This window comes from Leiobunum rupestre, chromosome 10, assembly GCF_980474605.1.
Source record: "Leiobunum rupestre chromosome 10, qqLeiRupe1.1.hap1, whole genome shotgun sequence".
Lineage (NCBI taxonomy): Eukaryota > Metazoa > Arthropoda > Arachnida > Opiliones > Sclerosomatidae > Leiobunum > Leiobunum rupestre.
The window spans coordinates 25,239,681-25,267,212 of NC_143393.1; the positions used below are offsets into that span (position 1 = coordinate 25,239,681).

The window sequence follows — 27,532 nt, forward strand, 5'->3', positions numbered from 1 at the left end:
AAAATTATCCAAATCGCTCCCAAATAAAATACTTCTCTTACTACTATAGAATGTTTACGAAAAAAAAAGCGCTTTCCCAACCACCATCTTCGTAAAGAATAATATTTCAATGACACTTTCTTAAAAAAACCCAGGAGAAGAACTATATCTATATCCAGAGATGGGCAAAAAATTATTTGGCGAATAACGAATAAATTACTAAATAACAAAATATCTGATCATATTTATTCGTCGATTGACAGGGCTAAATATTTTAGGTATAGTTATTTGGCAATTAAACAAATATTTGGTCGTGGTCTTATTTGGTAAATAATTTAAAAAATAATATTTTCGACTATTATCTGGAAAATAATATTTTACGAATATTTCAATTGTTTTTTTACAAAATATTTTCAGTCATTTATTTCGCGGAATAAAAAAAATTGAAATATTTTCTTTAATTTAAATAAAGAATAAGGATTAAGGAGACCTTTGTTCTTTTTGTTTTAGTTAATCGAGTAAACGCAAGGTTCATAATAAAATGCTAATCGCACTATATGGAGTAAACTGTTGCGGGATATTTGACTTCTTGATAATGGCAACATTTAACGTTAATGCCACCGACAAAGCACCTCCAGTTAGAAGCTTTGGACGCAGTGGCGTAATGACAAATTTCGAGCCCCCCGCAGGATATCAAAAGGCCCCTTTATAAAAAAAATGTATTTGTTATAAGGTATTAGTAGTGTCGTAGTAAATGAAATGCAATATATAATATGTCTATTTAAATTAAAAACCGTGAATTTCATTTATTAAAATTTGAAAATTAAAATATTATATTCAAAAGCTACCTTTAGATATTGTTTTACGATTTCTACCGTCGGATATTGAGTGAGATTGAATTTTAGTATTGTTTAAAGCCTGTCTTTTGTTCGTCCCGTAACCGATTTTTCTCCATTTTTACAAGATTTTCTTGTAAAAATACTTAAAACGAAAGGACCCCCTAGTTTGTGAAAATGAAAAGCCCCCCCCCGTTCTCGGGGTCTGCAGGTCCTTAGTTACGCCACTGTTTGGACGATGCTACGTAAATTATGCGTTCGGCAGTATTAGATTAATGTTTTTATTAACCAAATTCACGTATCTTCGTAAGGTTTGTGTATATAGTAAAGGTAAATGATGCTTTCAAGTAAAAATTAGTAGCATTAATTAAATAATTAATAGCTACAGTGGTGTAGCTATAGGGCCGGTGCTAGAAAAGGCGAGCGCCTAGGGCTCACATGTCGCTGCCTCCCCTCCGACAGGTCTGCTGTGCCTTCGCTGTGCCATTAAATAGTGACCACCATTGCTGGGTAATATTGATACTCTTTGTTAAAATAAAAATAGTGTCGAAAATTGTATTTCGTCTCTGACACCAGAATTAATTTGTCTTTGGAATTTGTATTGCATTTTCTTACAAATTGGACATGTATTCAGTTATTTTCCTTGAGTCTAGCCCTCTCAAATAATTCGTTATCTACTAAATAAAAAATAAACGGAAGCTATTTTTGACGATCTATTTGTAAACTACGCCAACCCGAAATATCTGATGACAAAATATTTCAGTCTTCTTATTTGCAAAATACATTTATTTCAATTGATTTAATAAAACAGATATTTGACCTTTTTATTTATAAACTTATTTTATTAAAAAATATTTTTCTACATTTATTTAAAATATTTTTCTCTAAATAAATTAACTGTAACCTTATTTATAAATAACAACTGACACGAAAAAACTTATTATTAAGAGTCTATTTAAGGTGAAACAATTGTTTGCTGTTACTAGACTGATTATTAAAGCAATAAAGATATGGCATGGAAGCGTTCTCGATTGCTATACAGATTGCAAAATTAACGAAACGTAGTTGCATCCGTGAACCCTTCCGTTTTGTGCAATGCGATACTTTATCTCGGGATTTCCCGGAAATTGTGCCTGCCAGATTCAGCCTCATTATCTCCACAGTCGAACATGCCCAATAATATGTTACGACTTGATATATTGATATTTTTTACTTTAAATTTGCTCTTTGTTTTTTATATTTGATAACGCCTTCTCTAATCAAGAATTTTTTTTTATATATACGAGTGTAGAATATTATAAACCAGCACTACCTCCACCGCATCTCATGTAAAGTGTAATCATCGTCCACAAATAAATAGTTCTTTTAACTCAATGCATTACCTCTGTTATTAGACAGCGAAGTAGTCTACACTGAAGACTAGTTAGTAGTTCGACCCTTTAATTTTCCCGAGTCCTCTTCATAATATATCATTCCCTGATAACTCAATTTGAAGTCGACGGCGTTCGCGATTTGAGCCTTCAATTTGTCATAACACGCCGTGAGACCCGCGTTATATCTGCAAAATTTCAAATTAAATATGGCCTCTAAACAAAAATACGCGATAAATTGTAGAATTCCTCAATCAAATTGGATCACGTAATTTTTTTTACATTTTTAACAAATTTCTTTGTCAATTTACTTTTTATAAAATACTGCCTATTTTGATCGATTTCTGATAATATTTTGCTAATTTTGTTTTGTTAAAAACTAATTACATTTTATGTGAAATGCTTTATTAAGTGGTTTTGAATAATTTATATACCTTTTCACTAATTTTTATAATCTGTGATTTGAGTACCACTTCCGTTTGCGACCAGGCAATTGCGCACCCAACCATACGTAACTGATGGCAGAAATGTATAAAATTAACTACATACTGTTGCGAATGTTTCCCGTGATTTTATTTATGAATAATAGTTACGAGGTCAAAAGTAAACATTGCGCTTTATTGTGACGTGAAGTAAATTCTGAGGTAGGGAAGAGTGGGAGGTCATCGCTGGGCATGCTGGGTCATATGCAAAGTAGCTCTTCCAGGTGACGCCATCAAGCGAGTTTAAATGTTATTACACTGGTGTTGTATTTATGTTTGGTAACATTTGTCATATTTGACATTTTATAAATTAAACTCGACAATCCGACAGCAGAAAATATTTAACGTAGTCCTTTTTCATTTCTACTTAACGCTCGGTAACGGTTCGGTGACTTTAGGCTTAATTTATTAGTACGAGTTGGGTGGTTGGGTCAAACCCAACCTAGCACCAGAGGTCCATTGTGCCTAACAACCACCTCCCCAAATGTATTTTCTAACAAATACGATGTGTTCCCAGTACTGCGCGTTAAGAGATATTTCACGTAGATTATATCTTTTAATATTTGCGTAGATGTTGATAGCGAAGCCGTTACTTGGACTTTCTCTTCCAATAATCTTTCTTTCCCACGTCATTTTGAAGGTGTATTAAAATATACAACGTGAATTCCTTATTGAACAGATTGTTCAATTTTGGTTAGTTTTTCTCGTATAAAGGAATTATCGCAACGCGAATACTAAATTCGCTGGAATTTCTCTATCATTGCGTATTTTGATTTTCGCAAGACAGAAGAAATTTTCCGGCATTAGGAGAGATGGCTGGTTGTTGTTCCACCCGAAATTAAAGGGACTAATTAAAGTTCCATATTTATGGTCAATAAACTAATTTCAGAAGATGGGGCAACCGGCACTAGACAAGTTACAAACAAGTCGTACCTCTACAATTGATAAGGGCAGAAGTGTAGAATGTATCTCTTACCATGAACATTTTCCCCATCTCGCTAATGTTACTCGCTTGGGAAGATAAACTGTGGTGAAGACCATCATATATTGATTTTATAATACTCTTTCATCGGGAAAATATGCTTAATCAATAGGTGTAGTGTAGTTTTACATTTTTAATTTTTAGTGAAATAATAATTTTAAACCCTGATTTGTCGGGAAACGGTATCCACGAGAGGTACATGTTTAATTTTATTAACCACAGTGCGATATATTAATTGAACAAAAAAGAGATTGACTTCACTGATGAAAAAACATTTAAAAAATAACATTAATTCATTTCAGCTTTATTATTATAATCATTGAAAAATGTTATGGTTTTTTACAAATCGGATTTGTGTAGAAAAATGAAGACGAACGAGGCGAAGACGAGAGCTATTGAGGCAATCGTGGAGGCGCAACCGCATTTCATTTGGTCGAAACCCTGCTGCGTAAAATCCCGGGCTATTTTGTAACTTTCGACGTTGGCGCACGTGTCCTCAATGGTTTTGTAACAGTCGAGAAGACTTTTGGCGTACCTGCCCGGAAACAAAAAGTGTTAGGTGAGTGTGACTTAGCCTCGTAGCCACAAGGAAGACAACCGGGGTCAGTACCCTTCGAAAATAAATCCTGTCCACCCAAACTACATAGGTTTCTAATGGCCCCGAGTTGACACCTCAAAATTACCCCTGAGCAATATTTTTCAACCATAGTCTTTTAAGTAAAGTGGGCGTGCTGGGTCGATCTCCGTCACGTCACCACATTCCCGATGCTCGTCACAAGAGAAGTCTGCTCCTGGCGGGGGGGGGGGGGGGGGGGGAGTTATGGCCTTGGTGCACCATCTAGCCAGTAGTAGTGAAAGTAAGATGACCTTTCGCGAGAAAACTATGGTAGATTGAAATAGGCTGTACGTTATATTTATTTACAATATATTTTATTATTTCTATTATGAGATAAAAAATAAGTTATAACCGTAAACTAATAAGTTCTCTATAATTTAATAGAAATAGGACGTGGTTATAATATAGACATCGCACATTTTTTTTCTGGTCTGATTCTGACGAAGAGGTTACGCCAAGAAAACGAGAATGCACTCACGTCTTTAAAGGGAGTATAACCTTTTCAGAAATTTGGGGCAATACAAATTTCCATCCCCTCATATTTATAATCAAGTATTTTACGTAGTGTGAATTACAGTGGCTTTACGGATTTATCCCACTAGAAGTATCCACACTTTGCAGTGCTTCATTTCTTATATCTAATAAAACGCGTTTTGTGAATCTAAAACCACGTACCTCATTATAAAGAAATTATATTTGAATAAATATACAAACTATAATGAATATAATTAATTTAAAGCTCGGATATTGTTGTTTATTTGTTAATTAAGGGTGCATTTAAAAAATAAACACTAAATATGAAACAATAAAGGTTTCAAGTGAGAAAACCTCTTCAGGACGGGCACTCTTCCTCTAATAGAAGAATTGGGTGTTTCTACTATCGTTCTAGACTAGCGCCATGAGCGAGGATAGGGAGAAGCTATGGCGCACCCTACCAAACAATAATAAGAAAGGGAATATAGGCTACGTTCAGCGGGACTCAGCGGACTCAGCGCTGAGGTCAGCGCTGAGCGTTGAGCTTACTGTATGCTTTTTTTAATTTCCGGTTTCTACGTCACGTTGCTCAACGAAGTCAGCGGTCGGAGGAGCAGGTTTTTCCGTTGCACATCGGTGTCGTGACGTCATTCAACATAGTTAAAGGAGGGGTAGCAGACGATATTTTGTTCGTTAAGTCAGCGAACTATAAATCGTACAACAACTTTTAGATTTTTGTGGCGTAGCGTTGATTAAAAGAACTCAACGATAACTCAGCGGTTTTTCTCCGTTGATAGTTGTTGAACGCAGCCAAGATCTCCTAACTTGTCAAAAGACATTGGAGGAAGCGGTTAACCTTTAGCGACGACAGAATTACAAAGAGTTTATATTCCCTTTAAAAGTATTATGGTTTTCAGGGTCGTGCAAAGACAATTCAGGTCCCGGGGCCAATTATGAATTTTTCCAGTAGGGTACTGGTGAAGAGCGGATGCCCCACTTTACTGGGCCCCTAAATGCGTGCTTCTGGTGGCTGCCAATTTGCAACGAGCCCCGGAAACCACTCCCCCAGCGCCCCCTTCACGACATGATGGTTTTACTTTTAGATTTTAATTCTTGGCTCTAAGATTGCTGCGGTTGGACCAAATATTATTAACATTTTTTAATATATTAACGGATTGTAGGAATTTGATCCTTGTACCTTTCACAAAACTAGAAAGTAGAAAAGATAATCGAACAATGCGATTCGTATTAGAATGGGCCAAGACTGATTTGACTAATTTTTGGTAAAGTACGAAGGTGTCATTTGCAGAATAAATGAGAAAGAGCGCCATCAACCTACTTGCAAAACGTCGTTTTGTCCCCGCTGATTTCAGAAACTTTGTCCGCTGTGATGCCGGCGGCGGTTAGTGCATTGGTGGTACACTCCAACATTTTACTCCCGCAAGCAGCTACATCTTGTGACCGAACGCCATTGCAAACTGAGTAATTAAAAGATTATCCGGTTAAGGGAAGAACGTAAGAGTGTTGCGTAGCCAAACGCCTGATGAGTGGCTTCTGTTCCTTAACGCGATAGTACCCTATGTTTCCGATATCAGATCTGCTAGAAACGTGTTGGCAATTGCAGGGGACGAACTCTTTTCTACTATGTCTTTGCTTTTGCCTTTGACTCTACTATAGTTCTAATATCGAAAATAGAATTGGACGGACCCTTTTCATACCGACAACTTACCACTCAATAGTAAAATCCCGGTCACCAAATGCTTAATGATTCCCTTCATTGTGCCTTTTTTCACACTCAACGACTAAGTCTACGTCTTTAGTGAAAATTGACGCGTAACTGGTCGCCTATCTTAAAGTGCTTGAATTATATATGAACATATGTATTGAATATTGGAGCACTGGAGTAAAGGACTTTGCACGTAAATTTATAAATATGGAATCCTAGATAAGATATCGTACAAGAGCTCTTAGGTGCCGAATTATGTAAAACTTAAGGTGCTATTGAAAATGTTATTAACTTTTAAATAATCGTTATATCTGTAATCTGGATTGTTTCTTCTCTTTCCTATAAAGGCTTAGGCTGGTTTCACACTCGACGGAAAACTAGGTGCGTAAAATTGAGCGTCGAATGAGTAAAAGGGCTGGTTTTCACTAGGATGTTGACGCAAAATCCACGTTAGGCCTAATGCTTGGTTTCCACTAGCGCGCGTCATAATTCATTTTTCTTTACGAGTCAAAACGTTTGTACGTCCCGTAAGGTGAGTTACGCGGTGTTAGGCGCGCTAGTGAATTAGTAACAAAATTTTGACGCGTCGACGAGTTTTTGCTTTCCGCTGGACATTTACCGCCGTCATTTTCCGTCGAGTGTGAAACTAAAACAATTCAATAAAAACGGCACCAACAAATTTTGGATCTTATCTCCTGGTGGTTTTTGTGTCTTGATACTGGGAATCGGTTGCGAAATCATGACTAATGTGTAACCTCTCGAACGATATCGCCTGCATATCGTATTTTATAGTACAACAGCTGACATTTTTGTAATCAATTGAGACAACACTGAAGTGTGTCGATAACGCCGTGTTTCCTTAATTTTGTTCCGCGTCTACCTGAAGGATGGAAAACTACCGCTACGCCATTGAAAGCGAGATAGGTAGCGGCTAAAGCAGACAATATTAGTTTTTCCTCATCGTTATTCGTAAATTTGACTCTATAAATAATGATACTTGCATTTCAATTAGAGGTCGGCATTATCTGACCGTTATCCACGTTATTTGGGGTTATCTATGGATAAGTATGAAAGTCGGATAATTTTTTTTGATTACATGACGTAGTAGAATTAATAAAATAAAATAGTTGTGGATGTAGAAGATTACCATTTTAATCAAAAAAGTTATTGCGTTAAAACATTTTTCCAAATCTCTTTGTCAACAAACTTAACCGTTCAACTTTCGACATAGAAACAAATGTTCAACTAAGCAATAACAAAATAAAGAGACAAATAGATAATTTCCGTAACATAATTTTTTTAATTTTTTTTAGAAAGAACTCGATAAATAATTGTTTATGGAATTGTTTTTTAAAGGTTTTTAGAATCAATTATACAAAAACCAATATTTTAATTTGTTGAATCGTTATCCTTCCACCATAACTTCAGAGACATCATGGCGGTAATTGTATCTGCCTGGAGACTTCCCATCTTAGTGGTAATAAGATCACTTCCAGCAGAAAATACTCTTTCGGCTGGCACTGATGTTGCTGGTATGGCAAGATAGTCTTTCGCCATTACACACACCGAAGGATACATAATTTGGTTATCCTGCAAAGAGGACATCGTAATTAAGGATGTATTGGTAATAGGTTTTCTAGATTGAGTATGTAAACCTGTTTGTTTAGTAGGGTCAAAATTTGGTCGAGTCTTGTATCAAGTACTTGATTAAGAAAATATTATTTGCGTAGTCAAGTTAAGAAAAATGTCCGGTTACTCGCACGAGTTTATTTAGTTTAGCACTTTTTTTACGCGCGTAAAAAGGTCTAAAGCTTGTTTTCCACTAGCGCGCGTCATAATGTTATTTTCTTTACGCGCGTAAAAACGTTTGAACGTTTCAAAGCTGATAAACGCGTCGTTGCGCGCGCCAGTGGAAAACAAGCTTAAAACTTGTTTTCCACTAGCGCGCGTCATAATGTAATTTTCTTTACGCGCGTAAAAACGTTTGAACGTTTCAAAGCTGATAAACGCGTCGTTGCGCGCGCCAGTGGAAAACCAGCTTTAACGTGTCAAGACTGAGGAACGCGCTATCGCGTGCTAGTGGTAAACAAGTGATATGCTTGTTTCGGACTCAAGACCGATCCACACTAGGAATTTTTCGCGATTTGGCACGCTTTGCACGCATAATCGCTTGAAACGTGTCTCGTCCACACACGAAAATTTTGAAAACTTCCTGTGTGAACGAGATGCGTTACAAGCGATTATGCGTGCGAAATCGCGAAAAATTCATAGTGTGAATCGGTCTTAACGCGCGCGATGGCGCGCGCCGGATGTAGAAGGTTTTGCACACGTATAGAAAAATACATTATGACGCGTGTTGGTGGAAATTAAGCTTAATGCTTGTTTTTCACTATAGTGGCCGTAACGATGCGTTTCTCAACTTTGACACATACAAACGGTCTTACGCGAGTAAAGACATAAGACGCGCGCTAGTGGAAACTAAGCTTTACAGTCGAACGATAAATTCACGCAATTGCTTTATGAACGGTTTTTAGTTTCAATCGCTCAAGATCGTGGAACAGCGGATATCTCTCCATCACTTTTACTCCTTTACCGCTAAAGCGAATATCGCCAATAGAAAATCTCGGAAATAGCGTCGCAGCGAGCTTATAACATGTACCCAACGGAATTAGAAAAATAATAAGTCAGCTTATACTGCTATTAATAGATAAGGTATAATTTTCCTAATCTCGAAAAAACGACTGTAATCACAATGAAACCGTTATAATTACTTACTTTCCACCATTGTAATATGTTGGTTTTAGGTGGCTGGAGGTCATCCTGGAAGAACTTCAATAGTTCAGACCCGCGAACGAATTTGGCTGGGCGCTTTGGGAAAAACGCGAGAATACCCGTGCGATCTTCATCAGCGCATGCGGCGTTTGAAGTCGAGGCTACGCTACTCTTCTCGTAGTAGGTATTAAAAATATTTAAAATCTTGGTCTTAATGGATTTAGCTTGTGTTTTTTCGCAATTTGCTTGAATGAAATCCATTTTTAATGTAGGGTCCAAAGCTAAATAATGAAATAGTGAAAATAATATTTTACTATACGTTACATATATACAGATCTTAATGAAGGTTCTAACTTAAGATTTGAAAACATTAATAGTAGGAACATTAAGCTATGTGTTATGTTTCGAAATAATGGCAATCATAAGTTACAACAGTGTGACGCTTTCTAGTTGTACAACGCAACGTTTTTAATTGATAGCAGGTGAAAACTATTCGCCAGTCCTGAACCGTTCGGACTGTCGCTACGCAGACTACTCGCCGGATATAGAATTTTCAAATGAAGAAAATTAGGAGATAGTAAAGTCAGATAAATATAGGCTGGCAGTTTGGTCGGGTTTAAGTAACCTGAACCCGCGTTTTCGGTTTAACACGATTTGGCCCCAAGCCCAATGCGCATTTTCCGATAGGGTAGGTTTCTAGTAACTTGAACTAGCCGGTCTGTAAGCCTAGTTAATATGTTACTATTAGCAACACTAGAACAGGGGCGTAGGAACCAGGAGGGGCAGGGGGGGGGGCAATGCCCCTCCCTTGAATTTTGCTGGGAGGGGCGATTAATGTTATTGCCCCCTCCAACTTTTTGGTCAGTTGAAATCTTCAAAAGGCTCAAATTCTCATTTTAAAAGCATATAAAGCTTATAGAACCTCAACTGTGTTTAAATTTCAGTCTTTTCCCGCTAATTTACATAGTGGTAAAAAGTACACATGCATTCGGAGAAGCTACACTCCATAAAAAATTCAAAACCATTCTCCAGAGACCTTTCCATTTCTCTTTGCCCCCTCCAACTTCTAGAACGTTCCTACGCCCTTGCACTAGAAAAATAAGTATAACAGAAAACGTTGCCTTTGAGTACATTTTCAGAGTTATAGCGCAATCAAGGTTTAATTCAGCACAGAGCCCTTTAGCGTGTAAAATATGTCCAAACCGATCTGTATTACTATACCAAGGACGAATATAAACGGTTGCGCGTCATATAAACCATTGGTTACCAAACTGTTCCGTCGCTGAAACTAAGATTAACCAGCATCTGCACAATCCCAAAGGTCAGACGGATTTTGGTATTCAACAGTCTATTAATACGTTCTAAATAAATCTTCGGATAAAGTTTCGGAAACACTGGTTTATGTTTCCACCGTTCCGCTTGCAAACGTTCAGAACATTTCGGCTGAACCGCTATCGCGGAGTAACTTAATATCGTTTGGTGACGTCGTCGCATCGGCGTTCAGGCAACACATGACTATCACATCGCATTCAAAACCAAACCTATTAACGAAGTGTTTCCTAAACACTACAAGCCACTTCGATATCGAAACGACGCAACTCATCTCCGAGGGCTCGTGCGAACCCGACTATATCCCACTTACAAGTTAGTTCGGTTGCTAGCTGCTGCGCGAGTTTCGTTGTTGAAAATGGCTGGGTCAGAATTTAGCATTAACGCAAAACGAAGTATCATACTCAGTATTTTTAAAGTTACTTATGATGATACTAACCTTAAGCAAATTAAGGAGTACCGATAATGCATCCCATTCAGCGTCTGATAAAGTAAATTTCCTTATGTCTTTATCTGTTTGCATTATTGCTTGCAGAGACTAAAGAGAAGATATTTACAGCAAAAGTCAAAATTTCATCTAAACACGACCAAATCGCTAATCAAGAGCGTATCAAGGATTTTCTTTCCGGAGGCGTAATAGTCGGAACAATTTCCCGAGACTCATTTAAGCTAACCCCCTGCCACTTATCCATTACCTACGGGGGGTTTAACTACTAAAACCCTCCGCTTCGATACGCCCTTGTATGCAAATTAAAGACCTGTCTTAAGTACGTAGCTCGGGAAAGCATGTCGTAGGTTGAATCCCAACGAGTCTTTACTTCGAGTACTAATTTCAAATCCTTTATCCCAAAAGAAACATTCAGCTGTGATAAATTCTCTTCACGAATTCCAGATAACCTTATTTTGGTGACCACATTTCGAATCTGTAAACCGTCGATAATTTGACTTTGTTCAGAATTTATCTTAAGCTTATGTAATTATTGCCATGAAGCGATATTAGACCAACAATAGAAAGACACCGACGGTCGATATATTACAAAAAATAAGGTATACTCGAGAGGCCAACGACTTGTCTACATACTGAACATAAGAGTACAGAGAGGGTCAGTAAAGCGTTTGGTAGTACAGAGTTCGCGCACTCTTAGTACAGCCCAAGCTACAGTATCGTACACAGATTTCGCGTGGTGATAAGCCGTTTTGAAATAGAAATAGCGCGATACTTCGGCAAATATGCCTTCGAGGCTAAATTAAAATTAACAATAAAATAAAAGTAAATTTGATAGAAGCGCAATTACAGTATTTATTTAGAAAGGGAATAGAACCTAGGCTTTTTGGAATCGAAAACCTACACTTTCACTATCGGCGCTAGTTGGCGAGTTCTAGCTAAAATTGTTAAAGTCTTCCTTGAAGAATTCCTTGAGGTTATATTTCGTTTAAATTACTCTAACTCTTTAGGATTACCTTTGCCACAGAATTTCCTATGTGACAGTCCGTACCTGTCCACACATCGACTGCATTCTCTCGATAATCTTCAATAGTATCAAAGTTTGGTTGCGATTTCAGGTGTTTGAGTAGTTCCTGGACTGCTAAATTCAGGACGTGGGCAAAGCAGCATATACGAGTTTGTGAGCTGTATCTAATACCTATGTCTTTACTAATGTTTTCCAGCTCATTGCTGAATGTTTCATTGTTCGAAGCGTTGTCCATGGTAATGGCAAGCACCTATGCCAAGGCGTGTTTCCAAAAATCGATATAACATTATGGAAGAAACATTTTAAATTTTAGTAAAACGTTAGAAACAATATTATTCCTCAAAAATTCAACCGACCTTCGAATTGTACTTCTGTACCATAGATACGAACAAGTCACAAATATTTTTTCCCGTATGTCGAAGAGGGAAATGTACGAACCCCATTAATTTGTTGCGCATTACAAAATTTGCGTCAATCCAGTGACCAGTGACTGCGACGAATGGTATTCTATTTGATGACGTCCAACCATCAAGAGTAAACGACATTTGCCCCTCTACAGCCTAGGGAAATTCAAGGAGATTTTACGTGCTGCGTTGTATTCGTTCCAGAGTTATTTGATTTCGTTTATTCCGAAAGTGGAATCAAAATATATAATAGGACGTCACTTCGGCCACGTACAGGGACCACGGCCGGGTACAGAGCAAAAAGAGTTTCCATAGAAGTCGTTGCTACACTCTTCGCTATTCTCAATAATTCCCAGATTAAGTACTTAGTCTATTTATTGCTATTTCAATAGTATAATCCAAAACATCCGCTGCGTCTACCACGGCACCGATTTACATGTAAATATTCTAAGCTCGTAGTGCATTACTCTCTCTCTTGCGGGGCAACACGGTCCTTTACCCCCAAATTACGAAAAAAATTAAGATTTCATTATTAAACCCTCAAAAGGTCGATTGCCAACAAAGTTCTTTAATATTTTAGGGCTGTTCGTAAATGACGTAAAGCAAAAACAAATTTTCGAAATAAGTTTATACGTAGTTCTCTATTGTTTCAGAAGTGGGCAAAAATGGTGAAAACTCTTCCAAAATGGGCGCTCACTCATTGCCAGGCTATAGTGAAATATCATCGCTAACAATTTTTGCCCACCTCTGTATTGTTTTACTTTTAGATACTATTCATACTAATCATAAATAAAAAAGGACTAAATTGAGACTTAAGTTTAAATGTGCAAATGTTGCAGTACAAAATGAAAATAAGTAACGTAACATTTCCGCGTACCCTTCCTTTCCCCCAGTAATTTTATTAACGCTTCAACCAACCTGCCTCCTCTGCGTTATGAAATTTGTGAAAGGCGCCTTACCAAAGTAATTAGTCTTTTAAATTACTTAGAACCACGCCGTGGCATATGTGAGAAGTTCGTAAATTGCTGGTATATCGTCTGTTAAGTAGACCATTTTCATTGATAAAAGACCAAAGCGTCTGTTTAGCTGACAAAAATTCAGCAGTTTGCGAGCTTCTCACATAAGCCACGGCGTGGCTTTATCTTAATCTAAATGGCTAATTTCGCAATATGTATAGCGATAAACTGTACAACCTACCTTACACGTATCTACTACTAGTTGCGATTCTCATTCGTAGATAGTCATTAGGTTTGATCTCAAAACTTTGGCCGATTGAGGTAATGAATCAACAAGGGTAGTATTTTTGGTACACAGTAGTAACGCTTTAAATCTGGGATGTTCAATTGTAGTAAACGGCTCATCTGTTTCAACGACCCAGCGCCTTAAGCAATCCTTCGCGTGGTCGATGGCTACTTCGCTTGGCTATACGTGTCAAAAGACTAGTTAACAGTCCACTCGATTTCTTAAGTCATTCTGAAACTTACCTTCGCGGTAAATAAAACGCCCACCACCGACGAGTGTTTTTTATCCAAATGGTATTTCAGGTGGCTAGTTCCTTGGTATTTCAAAGAATCCTGAATTTTGTACTCCCTACAAATTGTTAAAAAAAATATTCTAAGACTTTGGTGGCCACTTTATATGACACGATATGTAAAACGGTACTCCTCTTTCAATTAGATCGTGATAAAATAGTTGAAAATGAACTTAATTGTCAACGCATGGTTAACGTCAGTAGACTACTAAAAGCTAGACCAAGTCTGCACCTGTCTGTGCACGCCTAGCAGTGCTTAACGGTTAAGTGACGCCATTAAATTGTACCCAATTGCAAATGTTTTACCGTTAATATGCCCTATGGTCTGGAACAAACAGTGGTGTAAATTCAGTCCGCTTGCTGTAAGAGCGAATGCCCACAGGAGGTTGAAACTGGCCCATAGCCGAATATATTAAAAAAAATTAAAAAAAAACAACCCCCGTTTGAGTCACGAGTTCGCCTGTGATGGTAACCTTTGAGGATCCATTGTTTAGCCACGGCATTCCAAGTATAATTTCATGATACGATCCCTTTTTTTAATATACAGTGTATATTCTCACGGGGCCGGTGCTATCCGAGGTAAGTGAGGCGATCGCGTTGGGTTTCCCACTTAGCATTGCTTAAAAAGGGGCCCGCTTAACGGTTTGAACTTTCCTACCAAAAGAAAATTTATTGGTGGGAGGGGCCCGCTTATTTGTCGCTGTACGCTGAAACACTAATGTATTTAGTAAAGTTTACATTTTCTGGCAACAAATTAAACCCCGTCACTCGTAAATACCAAAATTAAAGTATGGAGTACTTACTTCTCGCAATATTTACAATGAGCCATACTACCCACGATTTGAAAATGAGCCCACACTGGACTACGCACATTTCGTTTCATATTGAGGTTATCATTGTGCGTTGACTCTAATTCATTACCTGCCATTGCCTAAATCTAAATACTTTTAAATACTCGTAATATATCCAAAATCAGTATACGCTACCACTTTATTACTACCCTCGGATGCTAGCAGAAATATACGAGCCGACAAATTACCATCACATAGCCCAGCAGCTTACGATTAATTAATTCATTTAAACGGAAACTAAGTAAACTTATTTTGGATTTTTTTAAACACATCTGGGTAGGTGATTCACCAATTCAATTTTTTTGTAACCTGAAATAAACGATTAAAAATATATCAAACAACCGAAGCTTCCCTTATTTAAAAAAATGTCAGACGAAAATAAATCATAAAGCCTAATTCTTTTAAATAATAATAACACTCCGCGGGTTGTTAAAATGGTCATTTTTACCTCTCCGAGGGGACAACGACCGTGTCTGTCTGTGGGTGGGTCTGTGGGTGGGTCTGTGGGTGTGTCTGTCTGTCAGGACTGCGAACGCGTTCGCATTTTCGGTGCAAAGTGTAATCACTGCGTACGCAGTTTCTCAAAGGGTTGGCAAAACCACCGTGTGACGGTGAGCGTTAACGGATGCATTTGCAGTTTGGTTTGGATGGTGTTTTTTCGCTCACCGTCGTGACGGTTTGGTGTATTACGGTTTTTGTAATGTTTATGCGTAGGTTGTGAGTGTTGAATTAGTTGTGTTTGTGTTCTGATGGATGTGCATGTTGAGTCTGTTGTGTTTATATGGGCGTTTTCTCTCCAACGTCTTCTTAATGACTTTGGGACGGACCGAGTGCTGAGTGTAATGCTACCTCTCAACGTCCAATGGCAGGGTTTCCACCAGTTGTACACGGTATTCGTCTTAGTATCAATTTGCGATCGCATCGGGCGGGATTTGAACCCGAGACCTCCTGCTTGACAGGCGGACGTTCTACCACAGAACCACCGACACTTGTTACGCCTTATTGAAAATTAGACCTTCAGCTTTATCGGAAGCGTATTTAATAGAGTACGAAATTTTGGTTTAATTGAAATAGAATTGAAATTGAAATTATTGCATCGAAGAAATTCTAATTTAGCGTTTCTCTATTGATTAAAAACAAATGCGCCACCCAGGTTTCGAACCCAGACCATTCGGCTTGGCAGTCGAGCGCTCTACCACAGAACCACCGATAGCTGCTTAGATTCACTGAAATTAAGACAGGCATCGTAAGCATAATAGGTAATAAAGTCTTTTTTTATTAATGAATTTATGAAGGCCTAATCTGGTATTTTTTAAAGGTTAAATCTTGTTTTAGCGCAGTCAGCCGAGATTAGAGGGTTAAAGGGTAGACCCTGTGGGTGGTCCACTTTCTTAACGACCTATATATAGTTCTGTTAATTCAAAGGAGATAATTTAACGTTAATTGCTTTAAAAGCTGGCGGTTAGTCAAGTGGCTCTCTGTGCTTTGTTGATGGTAAGGTTTTTGCTTCTTGTAAATACATTTGGTGTGGATATTTGGATATCTACGATTTCTAACGCAGTCAATGATTTCTTGGGTGTGCGAGTCATTATATGATATTGGAAATTGGACGGCATTGGTCTTTTTCATGTGGTATGCATCACAACGTCAACAGGAAGTGAACGAGTCGTCCACTACCAGATATCTACGGTATCTTCATCAAGGGCGAGTGTTGAAATAAAATGAGCGTTAAAGATGCGGCAAGTATTTCGTAAGCGAGTAATTCCAAAAAGCCTCTGTAGATATTTCATTAAAATTTGCTTCGTATTATATTTAACTGATAAACTTGTTCTGTAAAAGGGTTTAATTCAATTGTGCATTGTTATAGTACGTTTAACTTACTGTTGTAACTACTTAACTTATGATATTCTGAATAAATTAAAATTGGTCGTTTCGTCTCAATTATTTTAATTATAATAAAAATTTTATACCGGGCGGGATAGAAATGGGTTAATATTTTTAACAAATAACTCTAAATTGCGGAGATATATCTTTAAGGGTTATCTCGAGAAATTAATACCACTAGGGACAATTCTTCCGAGGAGAGGTATATTTTGGCTTGCCAACTTGTTTAAATTAAAAATATAAGTGTGTGTTCAAATATATATGTTGCACAGCTAACTGATATGGATAATTTTGTAATTAATTGAGACCGGTCAATTTTAACTGCGAATAATTATCTATGGATAACACTAAGATTGCTTAATCATGGATAAAAGTTAACTGAACGCCGACCTCTAATTTCAATAGATTATTTTGCACCGTATATTTTGTTAATTTAAATAAAAAACGATTTTATGACATTTTAATTTGCCTGTAGCAGATGCTAGATCATAGGCGCTACCACGGAGAAGCTAGCGCCGTTACGCCACCTACAATAGTTTCGGTCGCGATTAATTTCACTTAATTGAACCTCAATTTTCATTTATACACGTAATACAAGTTGTCAAGAATGTATTGAAGTTACTATAAGAATATTTCAGCATAGTATTAACCCCTGGTATCATCCTCACAGCTTTTGTAAAGAAAGTTCGTCTGCATTTAAGGGACATTCAAAGTCATACCATATAGCCTCGCATATAGCAAACTTGAATGGGAAAGCAGACGAATTTAGGCTACAAAGGCTGCGAGGATGGGAATCAGAATTCTGTAGTCCAATATTCTTAGTAACTTCAATACATTCTTGAAGTTGTACTTTCAAAATGGTAGTAAGAACCTTGTATCCTTTACCCTAAACTTTCAAAATTCATATCAGAAGTATAAATTTTAAAGTTAGTTTATTTGACACTCTTGATGAAGTGTGGTTAAAAAATCAAATGATTATTTTTAGCTCTTAAATGATGCTGTTCAAAATTTGCGATTTCTTTGGTTTTTTTTTGGAAATGTACAGTTAAAAACAATCACTTACGTTTTTAGATAGCTATAGCTAGTTCAAATATAGCGTTTTAGATACGATTGTTTGATCATATCTTTATCAGACAAATAATATTTTTATGAAAATGAACAAAATAATTTTGGAAATGACAACGCCAAGAGCAGACTTCTCTAGTGACGAACGTGGTGACGTAACAATGATTGCCCCTGCATGCCCCCTTTACTAAATGACTATGGTTGAAGAAATAATGATAAGGGCTAATTTTGAGGAGTCAACTAGGGGCCATTAGAAACCTATAGTTTGGGTGGACAGGATTTATTTTCGAGGGGTAATGACCCCGGGTGTCTCCCTTGTGGCTACGAGGCTAAGTCACACTCACCTATCGCTTTTTGTTTCCGGGCAGGTACGCCAAAAGTCTTCTCGGGTGTTACAAAACCATTGAGGACACGTGCGCCCACGACCAGAGTTTCAAAATAGCCCGGGATTCTACGCAGCAGGGTTTCGACCAACTGAAAAGCGGTTGTGCCTCCACGATTGCCTCAATGGCTCTCGTTTTCGCCTCGTTCGTCTTCATTTTTCAGTGATGATAATAATAAAGCCGAAATGAATTAATGTTCTTTTTTAATGTTATTTCATCAATGAAGTCAATCTCTTTTTGGTTCAATTAAGCGCCATTGGAAGTCTCTACTTTAAAGCAATCGGTTTCGAAGGACGCTTGAGATAAGAAAACCAATTGACTTTTTCAAAGGCCACGGGTCGATGCTCAGCTTTCATCTAAGAGTGCCAAATATATATCGCATTGTGGTTATTAAAAAGAAACATGTACCTTCCGTGGATTCCGTTTCCCGCCAAATCAATGATGTGTAAACCGCATCAAGGCTCAAATTACTTCGCTTAAAAACGAAAAATTTAAAAACTACACGTCGTAGGGATATTAACCTATTGATAAAGCATATTTTCCCGATGAAACAGTATTATTAAATCAATATATGACGGTCTTCACCACAATTTTTCTTCCCAAATGCCTACGTAGCTACACATTTCAAGCGAGTAGCATTAGCGAGATACTAAGAGATACATTCTACACTTCTGCCATTATCAATTGTCGAGGCACGACTTGTTTGTAACTTGTCTAGTGCCGGTTGCCCCATCTTCTGAAATTAGTTTATTGGCCATAAATATGGAACTTTAATTAGTCCTTTTAATTTCGGGTGGAACAACAACCAGCCATCTCTCCTAATGCCGGAAAATTTCTTCTGTCTTGCGAAAATCAAAATACGCAATGATTAAAAAATTCCAGCGAATTTTCTATTCGCGTTACGATAATTCGTTTATACGAGAAAAAATACCTCAGAATTTACTTCACGTCACAATAAAGCGCAATGTTTACTTTTGACCTCGTAACTATTATTCATAATTAAAATCACAGGAAACATTCGCAACAGTATCAAGTTAATTTTATACACTTTTGCCATCAATTACGTATAGACTAGTTGCGTGCGCAATTGCCTGTTCGCAAACGGAAGTGGTACTCAAATCAAAAATTGATGCCCAATTGGCCACAAACTGAAATAGCTCGCATTCGCAATGAATGGCGGAGAACCCGAAAGGTCAGCCAAGAAGACCACGACAGATTTTGCAAGTATCTGTCGTTCCTCTCTCACTAAAATGGTTGGATCATATCTTATCACAAACTGATGTAAATATGCAATGTTTGGAACAAAGAAATTTGATAAACGATTGAACAGAATCTGATTAATTTTGATTGATAAAATAATAATATTAGATCAAACGTGTAAACAATTCATCGATTATTTTCGTTTAAAAGAAATTTTTAATTTCATCAAATTTGCCAAATCACAATTTATAAAAATCAGTGAAAAGATACATAAATTATTCAAAACCACTTAATAAAGCATTTCACATAAAATGTAATTAATTTTTAACAAAACAAAATTAGCAAAATATTATCAGAAATCGATCAAAATAGGCAGTATTTTATAAAAAGTAAATTGACAAAGAAATTTGTTAAAAATGTAAAAAAAATTACGTGATCCAATTTGATTGAGGAATTCTACAATTTATCGCGTATTTTTGTTTAGAGGCCATATTTAATTTGAAAGTTTGCAGATATAACGCGGGTCTCACGGCGTGTTATGACAAATTGAAGGCTCAAATCGCGAACGCCGTCGACTTCAAATTGAGTTATCAGGGAATGATATAGTACGAAGAGGACTCGGGAAAATTAAAGGGTCGAACTACTAACTAGTCTTCAGTGTAGACTACTTCGCTGTCTAATAACAGAGGTAATGCATTGAGTTAAAAGAACTATTTATTTGTGGACGATGATTACACTTTACATGAGATGCGGTGGAGGTAGTGCTGGTTTATAATATTCTATACACTCGTATATATAAAAAAACTAATTCTTGATTAGAGAAGGCGTTATCAAATATAAAAAACAAAAAGCAAATTTAAAGTAAAAAATATCAATATATCAAATCGTAACATATTATTGGGCATGTTCGACTGTGGAGATAATGAGGCTGAATCTGGCAGGCACAATTTCCGGGAAAATCCCGCTGTCCCAATTTCAAGAAATCCCGAGATAAAGTATCTCATTGCGCTCAAGGGTTCACGGATGCAACTACGTTTCGTTAATTTTTCAATCTGTATAGCAATCGAGATCGCTTCCATGCCATATCTTTATTGCTTTAATAATCAGTCTAGTAACAGCAAACAATTGTTTCGCCTTAAATAGACTCTTAATAATAAGTTTTTTTAATATAATAAAACACCAACAAGAACATTTTAGAGGGTTAACAGTGACTGTGACTTAGGCAGTTTTTAATTAACTTTCCTTCGCAAAACCGCTTACTTATATTAAATGTAAAGGGTGATTGAAATATTCTTCCTAATTAATGGACAAGGTGTTTGATATAGTGCCATAATCATTTCTTTTTAAATTTACTATTAAGTTATTACGAGATTTTTTAGGATAGGGTGATAGAGATATAGTTCTTCTCTTGGGTTTTTTAAGAAAGTGTCATTGAAATATTATTCTTTACGAAGATGGTGGTTGGGAAAGCGCTTTTTCGTTAATATTCCTCTCATGTTGCTATTATGCGCGCACAGGGCCGATTTAACCTTTCCGTAAGCCTTAGGCAAAAATCTCTCAATTGCCGTCTTTTCGGAACTTCGTAGGCCCTTTTATATGGAATCGTAGGCCTCAAATTTTCGTAGGCCCTATAGCCCAGGACCGATAAATTAAAATACATGGAGAATACCGAACATTTGAGAGACAAGCTGAAAATCGGCCCATTAGTAGTTTTTGACGTATAAAAAAATATATTAAAAGTCACGAAGTCTAGGACGCTTGCGTCGTCGCCATTTTCCAAGATGGCCGCCGTATACTATCAACCTAAAAAATATATCTCTGTAACGGAAACCAATAAAATCAAAATTCAAACGGCCAATATATTCCTATAAGGAACTCTGTCGAAAAAAAAATAACACGCGCGCTTATCGCCACCATTTTCCAAGATGGCTGCCGTTTACTATATTTAAAAAAAAATTATATCTCTGTAACGGAAATCGATAGAGTAAAAATTCAAACGGAAAATATATTCTTATAAAGAACTCTATCTAGAAAAAAAAAACGCCCGTGCCTATCTCCGCCATTTTCCAAGATGGCCGCCGACTTATATACCTTTAAAAAGTCGCATTGTACGAATTTAACATTTTAACAGTACTGATGACTTCTATCTATTACTCGTTAGATTTTATCTGCTTAAGTCCAGAATAGGTACGTTCCAAAACGCCGCACCAGGGGGCGCTGTAGTCATGAAAATTTAAAATGTTGACAACGGTTTATATCACCTCCCCTCTCTACCCCCATGCCTACCATTAGCCTATATCTCCCAATAAAACAATTTTGTGTTGCTTTTAGTAACATTGATGGCGTAGTGGGGGGGGGGATAGAAGGGGTAATTATTTGTGACGTATTCGAGGCGCGTGCGAGTAGAGCTCCCAGCGTTTAAATTTTAACGGTCGCCAAAGGGGTTACGATACGTCAAGGTTGTTGTTTAGTGGGCTCCTAGACAATGCCGCAATCGCTTACACCGCGAAGGGAAAGCACTCGATGTCCGCTTTTTAGGCTTTTTGGCGGCGACACGTTACGGAAATTTTGAACGTCGAGTTCGAGTGACTTTAAGAAAATTCGAAGTGTTCTTCTATATCTTCATTCTGGGTTTCACAATTAAGCTCAAGCAGTTGCAATGGCGGCTTGCTTAATTTGCAAGTCAAGCTTGGATGTTGGAGAGACGGTTTGTGTTACACGCGGAATAAATACTATCATAGAAGCAAGTGTTAAAAGGAAAGATGGACTTCACGATAAGATCGATAAGTTAGAAAAGCTGACTTTACACAGTTCTTGCCGAAGGGATTACACACGTCCTTCCTCTATTCAAAAGTTTTTGACATCTCGTTCGTCAAATACACTACCAATAACTAGTCCTGTTCCATGCCTTCAATCTTCAATCAACACTTTTAATTTTAAAAAACTCTGTATTTTTTGGGGGTGCCTAGCTGATCTATGTGAAGAAATAAAAAAACCGACAAAATATAGAGCTAAAATTAGACAAGTGAGAACCCTAGAATTAATAGGCACAGTGAAGGAAAACGCGCTTAATCGTAAAGACGAATGGGGAGCTCAAGTACTTGCAAGAATCGGTGATACAATAGACCTTGTATCTGCCGAAGCACGCTATCACTCTACATGTCATACAAAGTTCACTAAATCTAAAGAAACATCAAAAGAATCTACAAACACAAGGCCAGAATATCTAGCTGCCGCGGGCCCATTTTCCAGAATTTGTGAATATATCTCAAATAATGAAGAATGTCAACATACGCTTAATGAACTGTATGACAAATTTCAAGAATATTGTAACGGAGATATATGTTACACCGAGCGCCATTTTAGAAGTAAGCTCTCTAAAACGTTCCAAGATAGACTTGTTTCACAGACCAGGCACCAAAACCAACGATAGTTACATATATAGAAACATCCAGCCACATTTTGTTAGACACTTGGCACAGCCAAAGAAAAGACAACGATCACGATGAACGTCTTAGGATTGTAGAAGCCGCCGCGAATATTATTCGCGAAGACATTAGATTGAAAATTTATGACACCTCTGTTTACCCCAGTGAAAATGACATTAGAAGTGGAAGCCCTGAGCAGTTTCCAGAAACTCTTCGTTTGTTTGTGGAAAATGTAACAAAGGCCTCAGAAAAAAAGATTATCGCCATAGAACACGCAATCGTATCCGCAGTTCGACCTCGAACTTTTGTTTCTTCTGTTCAAATTGGTCTCGGCGTACACCTTCATCGCAATTACGGTTCTCGACTGATGATAGATTTGCTTTCAAATCTCGGAATGTGTTCATCCTACAAGGAAGTTATTCGATTTGAAAGAGCAGTAGTACGACATTCTGGTGCCATAACATTAGACAAAAAGGCTTACGTCCAATTTGTGTTCGACAAAGCGGATTTCAACACGCGCACACTTGATGGACAGGGCACTTTTCATAGTATGGGTGGAATTAAGTGTGTTACCCCGTCGAATGCGGTACATATTTCTACTGCAGTACCGAGACTTGCTACGCAAACTGTAAACGAATTGCTAGGCGATGCTGAAAAGATATCACCAATTGTATATAAAAAACCAAAGGTCTCCGGTTTAAAAACTATAGTCGCGAAAGCGCAATTTTCTGATCAGGAACCAACCACAGACGTTGTCACTTCTAAATCACTTGTGGATCTTTTATGGGCTATCGGTTCGACGATGAAAGAAAAGGACGCCCCTGGCTGGAATGGTTTTATGCAGAAGACATTTTCCGAAACACAAACACCTTATCAGATATCCAGTATAACTATGGATCCAAGTAATCCAACGACTATTAACACAGCCCTAATATTTGCTGCTACTGAAGCACGACGTCATGGACAACGGTTTTGCGTCGTGACCTTTGATCAGCCATTGTATATGAAAGCGGTAGAGATGGTTTTAGCCAGTGGCGTAGATAAGGCCCCCGCAGACCCCGCAGTGCGGGGGGGGGGGCCCGAAGCTTAAGGGGCCCCTAATTTCATATCAAAGTATATACTAGATACCGGATAAAATTCCGAATATTGTTTTGCGGGGGGGCCTCGCGGGTCTTAGCTACGCCACTGGTTTTAGCAGCCGATCAAGACAGTCCTCTTTCTATGATAATTCCACGACTAGGAGGATTTCATTTACTGATGTCCTTTATGGGATCAGTTGGAAATATTATGGCCGGAAGTGGCTTGCTAGAGCTGGGGTCCATTATTTATGCTAAGTCCTCGGCAGAACCAGCCACGCTTATTCTCGCGCCCTTCGGGCACACTTCCTAACGCAACTTGCTCTCACTTCTATACTTTTAGAGGATATTCAAAATATTGAAGACGACGTAAAACAGATTTGTGAACTCTACAAAAGGATTCTACTAAATGATTAATCAGTATATAACGCTGACATCTCGATTTCCCTATGCTATTTACAAGGACGCCTAACGGAGTTGATATCGGCTTATAAAAATTGAAGCGAAACATGCAAACTGTGGCTTCAATATCACGAACAAGTGCCACTGATGAGAATGTTTATTCGAGCTGAAAGAACAGGTGATTGGGAGCTTCACCTTCATTCCGTTCGTCAAATGCTCCCTTTTTTTCACGCAGCCGCGCACTTGCCGTATGCTAAATCTGCCCAAATATACCTCCAGCAGATGGAAAATCTGGTACAACTTTTGCCAGCTCCAGAGTTCCAAAACCTCATCAAAGACGGTTTCTTCACTATTCGACGGTCGGATCGATTTTGGAGTGGTAATTGGACAGATATGACCATAGAACAGGTTTTAATGAGGCAGATGAAAGTCAGAGGCGGTCTTATTCAAGGAAGAGGCTTAAAAGAAAGTACACTGGCAACATGGATACAGGCTATGCCAGCTTGTATTGAAATATCTGAAGCGGTGGAGCAGTTAAGTGGTGTATCAAATAAGACCTCTGAACAGCACGTGGAACTTCGAGACACTAGACAGTCACGTGATAAAGATAACACTAATAAGCTTGTGGCTTGGCTTAAATATCACAATCCCTTCAAACGACAGTCCAAAGATTTAGTGTCTCTATTTAGTGGAATGGTAGCTGACGAATCTGTAAACTGTCAGCGAGCTAAAGAAATCGGAATACTTTCAATGACCTCTATGGTTGGCGTTAACTTTGCGGATCTGAAATTAAAGCGCAGTAACAAAGTAAAAACGCTAGCTTCGATGGTAAATGGAATTAAAATCAGAGACGAGATTGTCGACGTAAATTCGCAGTTGCTGTTTAATAGAATTACTTGTGTGATTAACTCCAGTGAAGACATGAAAAATTATCTGACCTACGAGCTTGCTCCTCGCTCACCATCTCTTTTTGACGATGTTTTTATGAGGAAAAGAACTAAAGCCTCTCTCGAAAAGCATTTGCATACTATCGCCAATGAAGATTCCGATGTCGAAAATAATATGGGAACTCTTTATATTCTTGATTGTGGCCATCTCATGCATAAAGTAGTTTGGCCGAAGCCAGCTACGTACAAGGATCTTTTAGAGTTATATCAGTCCTACTTGATTTCTCACTACGGTACCCAAGTAGTGGTAGTATTTGATGGGTATATCACCAGAAATTCTATCAAAGTTATGGAACAGATGAGACGAGCTTCAAAAAATTCTTCATTTAACCTAGAAGTAAAAGAAAACACATATGACTCCACTACAGAAGCCGCATTTCTAAATAATTCGCACATCAAAAGTCAATTTATTGACCTTTTACGTAAAAAGCTATCTCAATCTGGAATTAAGACCTACCAAGCAGAAGAGGACGCCTACAGGCTTATTGTCACAACTGCAATTGCAGAAGCCGAAAAAAATAATATTCCAGTAACTGTTGTCGCTGAAGATAACGACGTGCTCGTAATACTAGTATCTCTTGCTAATTCAGATTTGAATTTGTTCTTTTTGAAGACGGGGTTTAAGAACTCTCCCGCTACTCTAGTCAAACTTTCTTTCCTTCGGAGCCAATTAGGGGAACTTAAAGAACACCTTCTTTTTACGCATGCTGTAACTGGTTGCGACACTACGTCAGCCCTGTATGGAAAGGGCAAGAAATCGGCTTTAAAAGTACTTGAAGCCAACAAAGAATTGCGAAATTTAGTGTCGGTTTTTAATTATCCTAATCAGTCGCACGACGATATAGCCACAGCTGGAGAAAAGTTTCTAGTTTAATTGTACAGCGGTTAAAAGATAGATACCCTATAGATTCTGTAGATATTACTCTTATAATCGGTCTGTGTCACGTTTGGCTCTAAAATCGGCATTTGAACTGGCAAAATTACCCCCAACAAGTGCAGCGGCAAGGCAGCATTCCTATAGGGTTTATCTCCAAGTACAAAAATGGAAAGGTGTTGACTTAAACGCGGAAGAATGGGGATGGCAACGAAATTCAAACGGTGATTTAAGCCCAGTAGTAACTACACTTCCACCAGCACCAGATAACCTTTTCGAGCTTGTTAGCTGCGCTTGCAAAGTTTCATGCAAAAGGAAATGCGAGTGCAAAAAAGCTGGACTCGTATGCACTGCCATGTGTGCGCACTGTCGAGGAAACAGCTGGGATAATGCGGGCTCAATTTCTTTAAATGCCGATGATGAAGAGAATGATTAAAACTTGAGTTCGAACCCTTAAATTAGTTCTGTTAAATGTTCAAAAAAGTGTTCAATCAAATTTTGAATCTACGTTTTGTAAACATGTCTTAAATAAAAAATGGCTTCATTATGAATTAGGTAAAATTTGGTTATCAATTTATATATTATTCGGCGGCCATCTTGGAAAATGGTGACGATAGGTGCGCGTTATTTTTTTATTAATACAGTGTGTCTTAAGAATATATTTGTCGCAAGTTCTTTTATTTTATCGATTTCCGTTGCAAATATATGATTTTTTGAAAATTTGTAGTAAACGGCTGCCATCTTCTAAAATGGTGGCGATAGGTGACAGCTTTATTTTTTTCTTGATAGAGTTCTTTATAAGAATATATTTTCCGTTTTTATATTTTATCGGTTTCCGTTACAGATATATAATTTTTTTTTAAGTTTATAGTATACGGCGGCCATCTTGGAAAATGGCAAGCGTCCTAGACTTCGGGACTTTTAGTATATTTTTTTTACGTCAAAAACTACCTATGGGCCGATTTTCAGCTTGTCTCTCAAATGTTCGGTATTCAAACCTAAAGTGCCTGTACTACTAGGCACTTTGCCTAGTCTGCCTTATGGATAAGGCGGCCCTGTGCGCGCATAAAGTTAATGTACAGGGATATTGCAATCCTAGCGATTTCAATTTATTTGCGTTATTTGCAAAGTAGTTTTGGTTCCTTATTTGAATGACTACTATTATACTTTCAAGGAATCATAAATACTTCGTTATTATACAAGAATCCAAGATGTAGTTTTATATCATCTTTTTTGATAATAATAAAGGCATAAAAAATTAAGTTCCAGGGTATGAAAGTACCAGCGATGATACTGCCATTATATTTTATACTTTTCCAGAAAATGTTGAAACGTACAGGAAGGATTCTAAAGAAACTTCGGAATAACCATTTTAATTATTATTATATTGCTCGGTGTAATATTATTAAATAAATTTAGAAAACATTGTATAGTAGCAAGTATTTTATT

At 37.6% G+C, this 27,532-nt stretch overlaps 3 protein-coding genes and 1 long non-coding RNA gene across 4 annotated transcripts; all 4 read right to left on the reverse strand.

The window, feature by feature from the left end:
• Nucleotides 1-3,932: 3,932 nt before the first annotated feature.
• LOC149925184 (uncharacterized) lies at nucleotides 3,933-6,601 on the reverse strand. Its single transcript, XM_090160166.1, has 3 exons — nucleotides 6,469-6,601; nucleotides 6,079-6,217; nucleotides 3,933-4,184 (listed from the first exon to the last, which is right to left on the reverse strand). The coding sequence occupies exons 1-3, from the start codon at nucleotides 6,515-6,517 to the stop codon at nucleotides 3,989-3,991; spliced, it is 384 nt and encodes a 127-aa protein (XP_090016292.1). The 5' UTR covers nucleotides 6,518-6,601; the 3' UTR covers nucleotides 3,933-3,988.
• Nucleotides 6,602-7,796: 1,195 nt separating this feature from the next.
• Nucleotides 7,797-9,504, reverse strand: LOC149925185 (uncharacterized). Its single transcript, XM_090161340.1, has 2 exons — nucleotides 9,241-9,504; nucleotides 7,797-8,055 (listed from the first exon to the last, which is right to left on the reverse strand). The coding sequence occupies exons 1-2, from the start codon at nucleotides 9,496-9,498 to the stop codon at nucleotides 7,855-7,857; spliced, it is 459 nt and encodes a 152-aa protein (XP_090017466.1). The 5' UTR covers nucleotides 9,499-9,504; the 3' UTR covers nucleotides 7,797-7,854.
• Nucleotides 9,505-10,796: 1,292 nt separating this feature from the next.
• LOC149925186 (uncharacterized) lies at nucleotides 10,797-13,401 on the reverse strand. The gene is made up of 5 exons (XM_090161708.1): nucleotides 13,361-13,401; nucleotides 12,395-12,598; nucleotides 12,028-12,288; nucleotides 11,006-11,104; nucleotides 10,797-10,928 (listed from the first exon to the last, which is right to left on the reverse strand). The coding sequence occupies exons 2-5, from the start codon at nucleotides 12,581-12,583 to the stop codon at nucleotides 10,797-10,799; spliced, it is 681 nt and encodes a 226-aa protein (XP_090017834.1). The 5' UTR covers nucleotides 12,584-12,598; nucleotides 13,361-13,401.
• A 430-nt stretch (nucleotides 13,402-13,831) lies between these two features.
• Nucleotides 13,832-18,236, reverse strand: LOC149925187 (uncharacterized). The gene is made up of 3 exons (XR_016476852.1): nucleotides 18,118-18,236; nucleotides 13,927-14,032; nucleotides 13,832-13,864 (listed from the first exon to the last, which is right to left on the reverse strand). It is a non-coding gene; the product is annotated as an uncharacterized LOC149925187 (long non-coding RNA).
• Nucleotides 18,237-27,532: the final 9,296 nt, after the last annotated feature.

Coding starts and splice junctions, on each gene's coding strand:
- LOC149925184 (XM_090160166.1), bottom strand. CDS start 6,517: ATGAAGGGAATCATTAAGCATTTGGTGACCGGGATTTTACTATTGAGT. Junction 6,218..6,468: donor CGGGATTTTACTATTGAGTG/GTAAGTTGTCGG, acceptor TTAATTACTCAG/TTTGCAATGGCGTTCGGTCA. Junction 4,185..6,078: donor GACAAAACGACGTTTTGCAA/GTAGGTTGATGG, acceptor GTTTCCGGGCAG/GTACGCCAAAAGTCTTCTCG.
- LOC149925185 (XM_090161340.1), bottom strand. CDS start 9,498: ATGGATTTCATTCAAGCAAATTGCGAAAAAACACAAGCTAAATCCATT. Junction 8,056..9,240: donor ACATATTACAATGGTGGAAA/GTAAGTAATTAT, acceptor TCCTCTTTGCAG/GATAACCAAATTATGTATCC.
- LOC149925186 (XM_090161708.1), bottom strand. CDS start 12,583: ATGTCGTTTACTCTTGATGGTTGGACGTCATCAAATAGAATACCATTC. Junction 11,105..12,027: donor TAGGAAATTCTGTGGCAAAG/GTAATCCTAAAG, acceptor TCTTCTCTTTAG/TCTCTGCAAGCAATAATGCA. Junction 10,929..11,005: donor TACTCCTTAATTTGCTTAAG/GTTAGTATCATC, acceptor ATTCTGACCCAG/CCATTTTCAACAACGAAACT.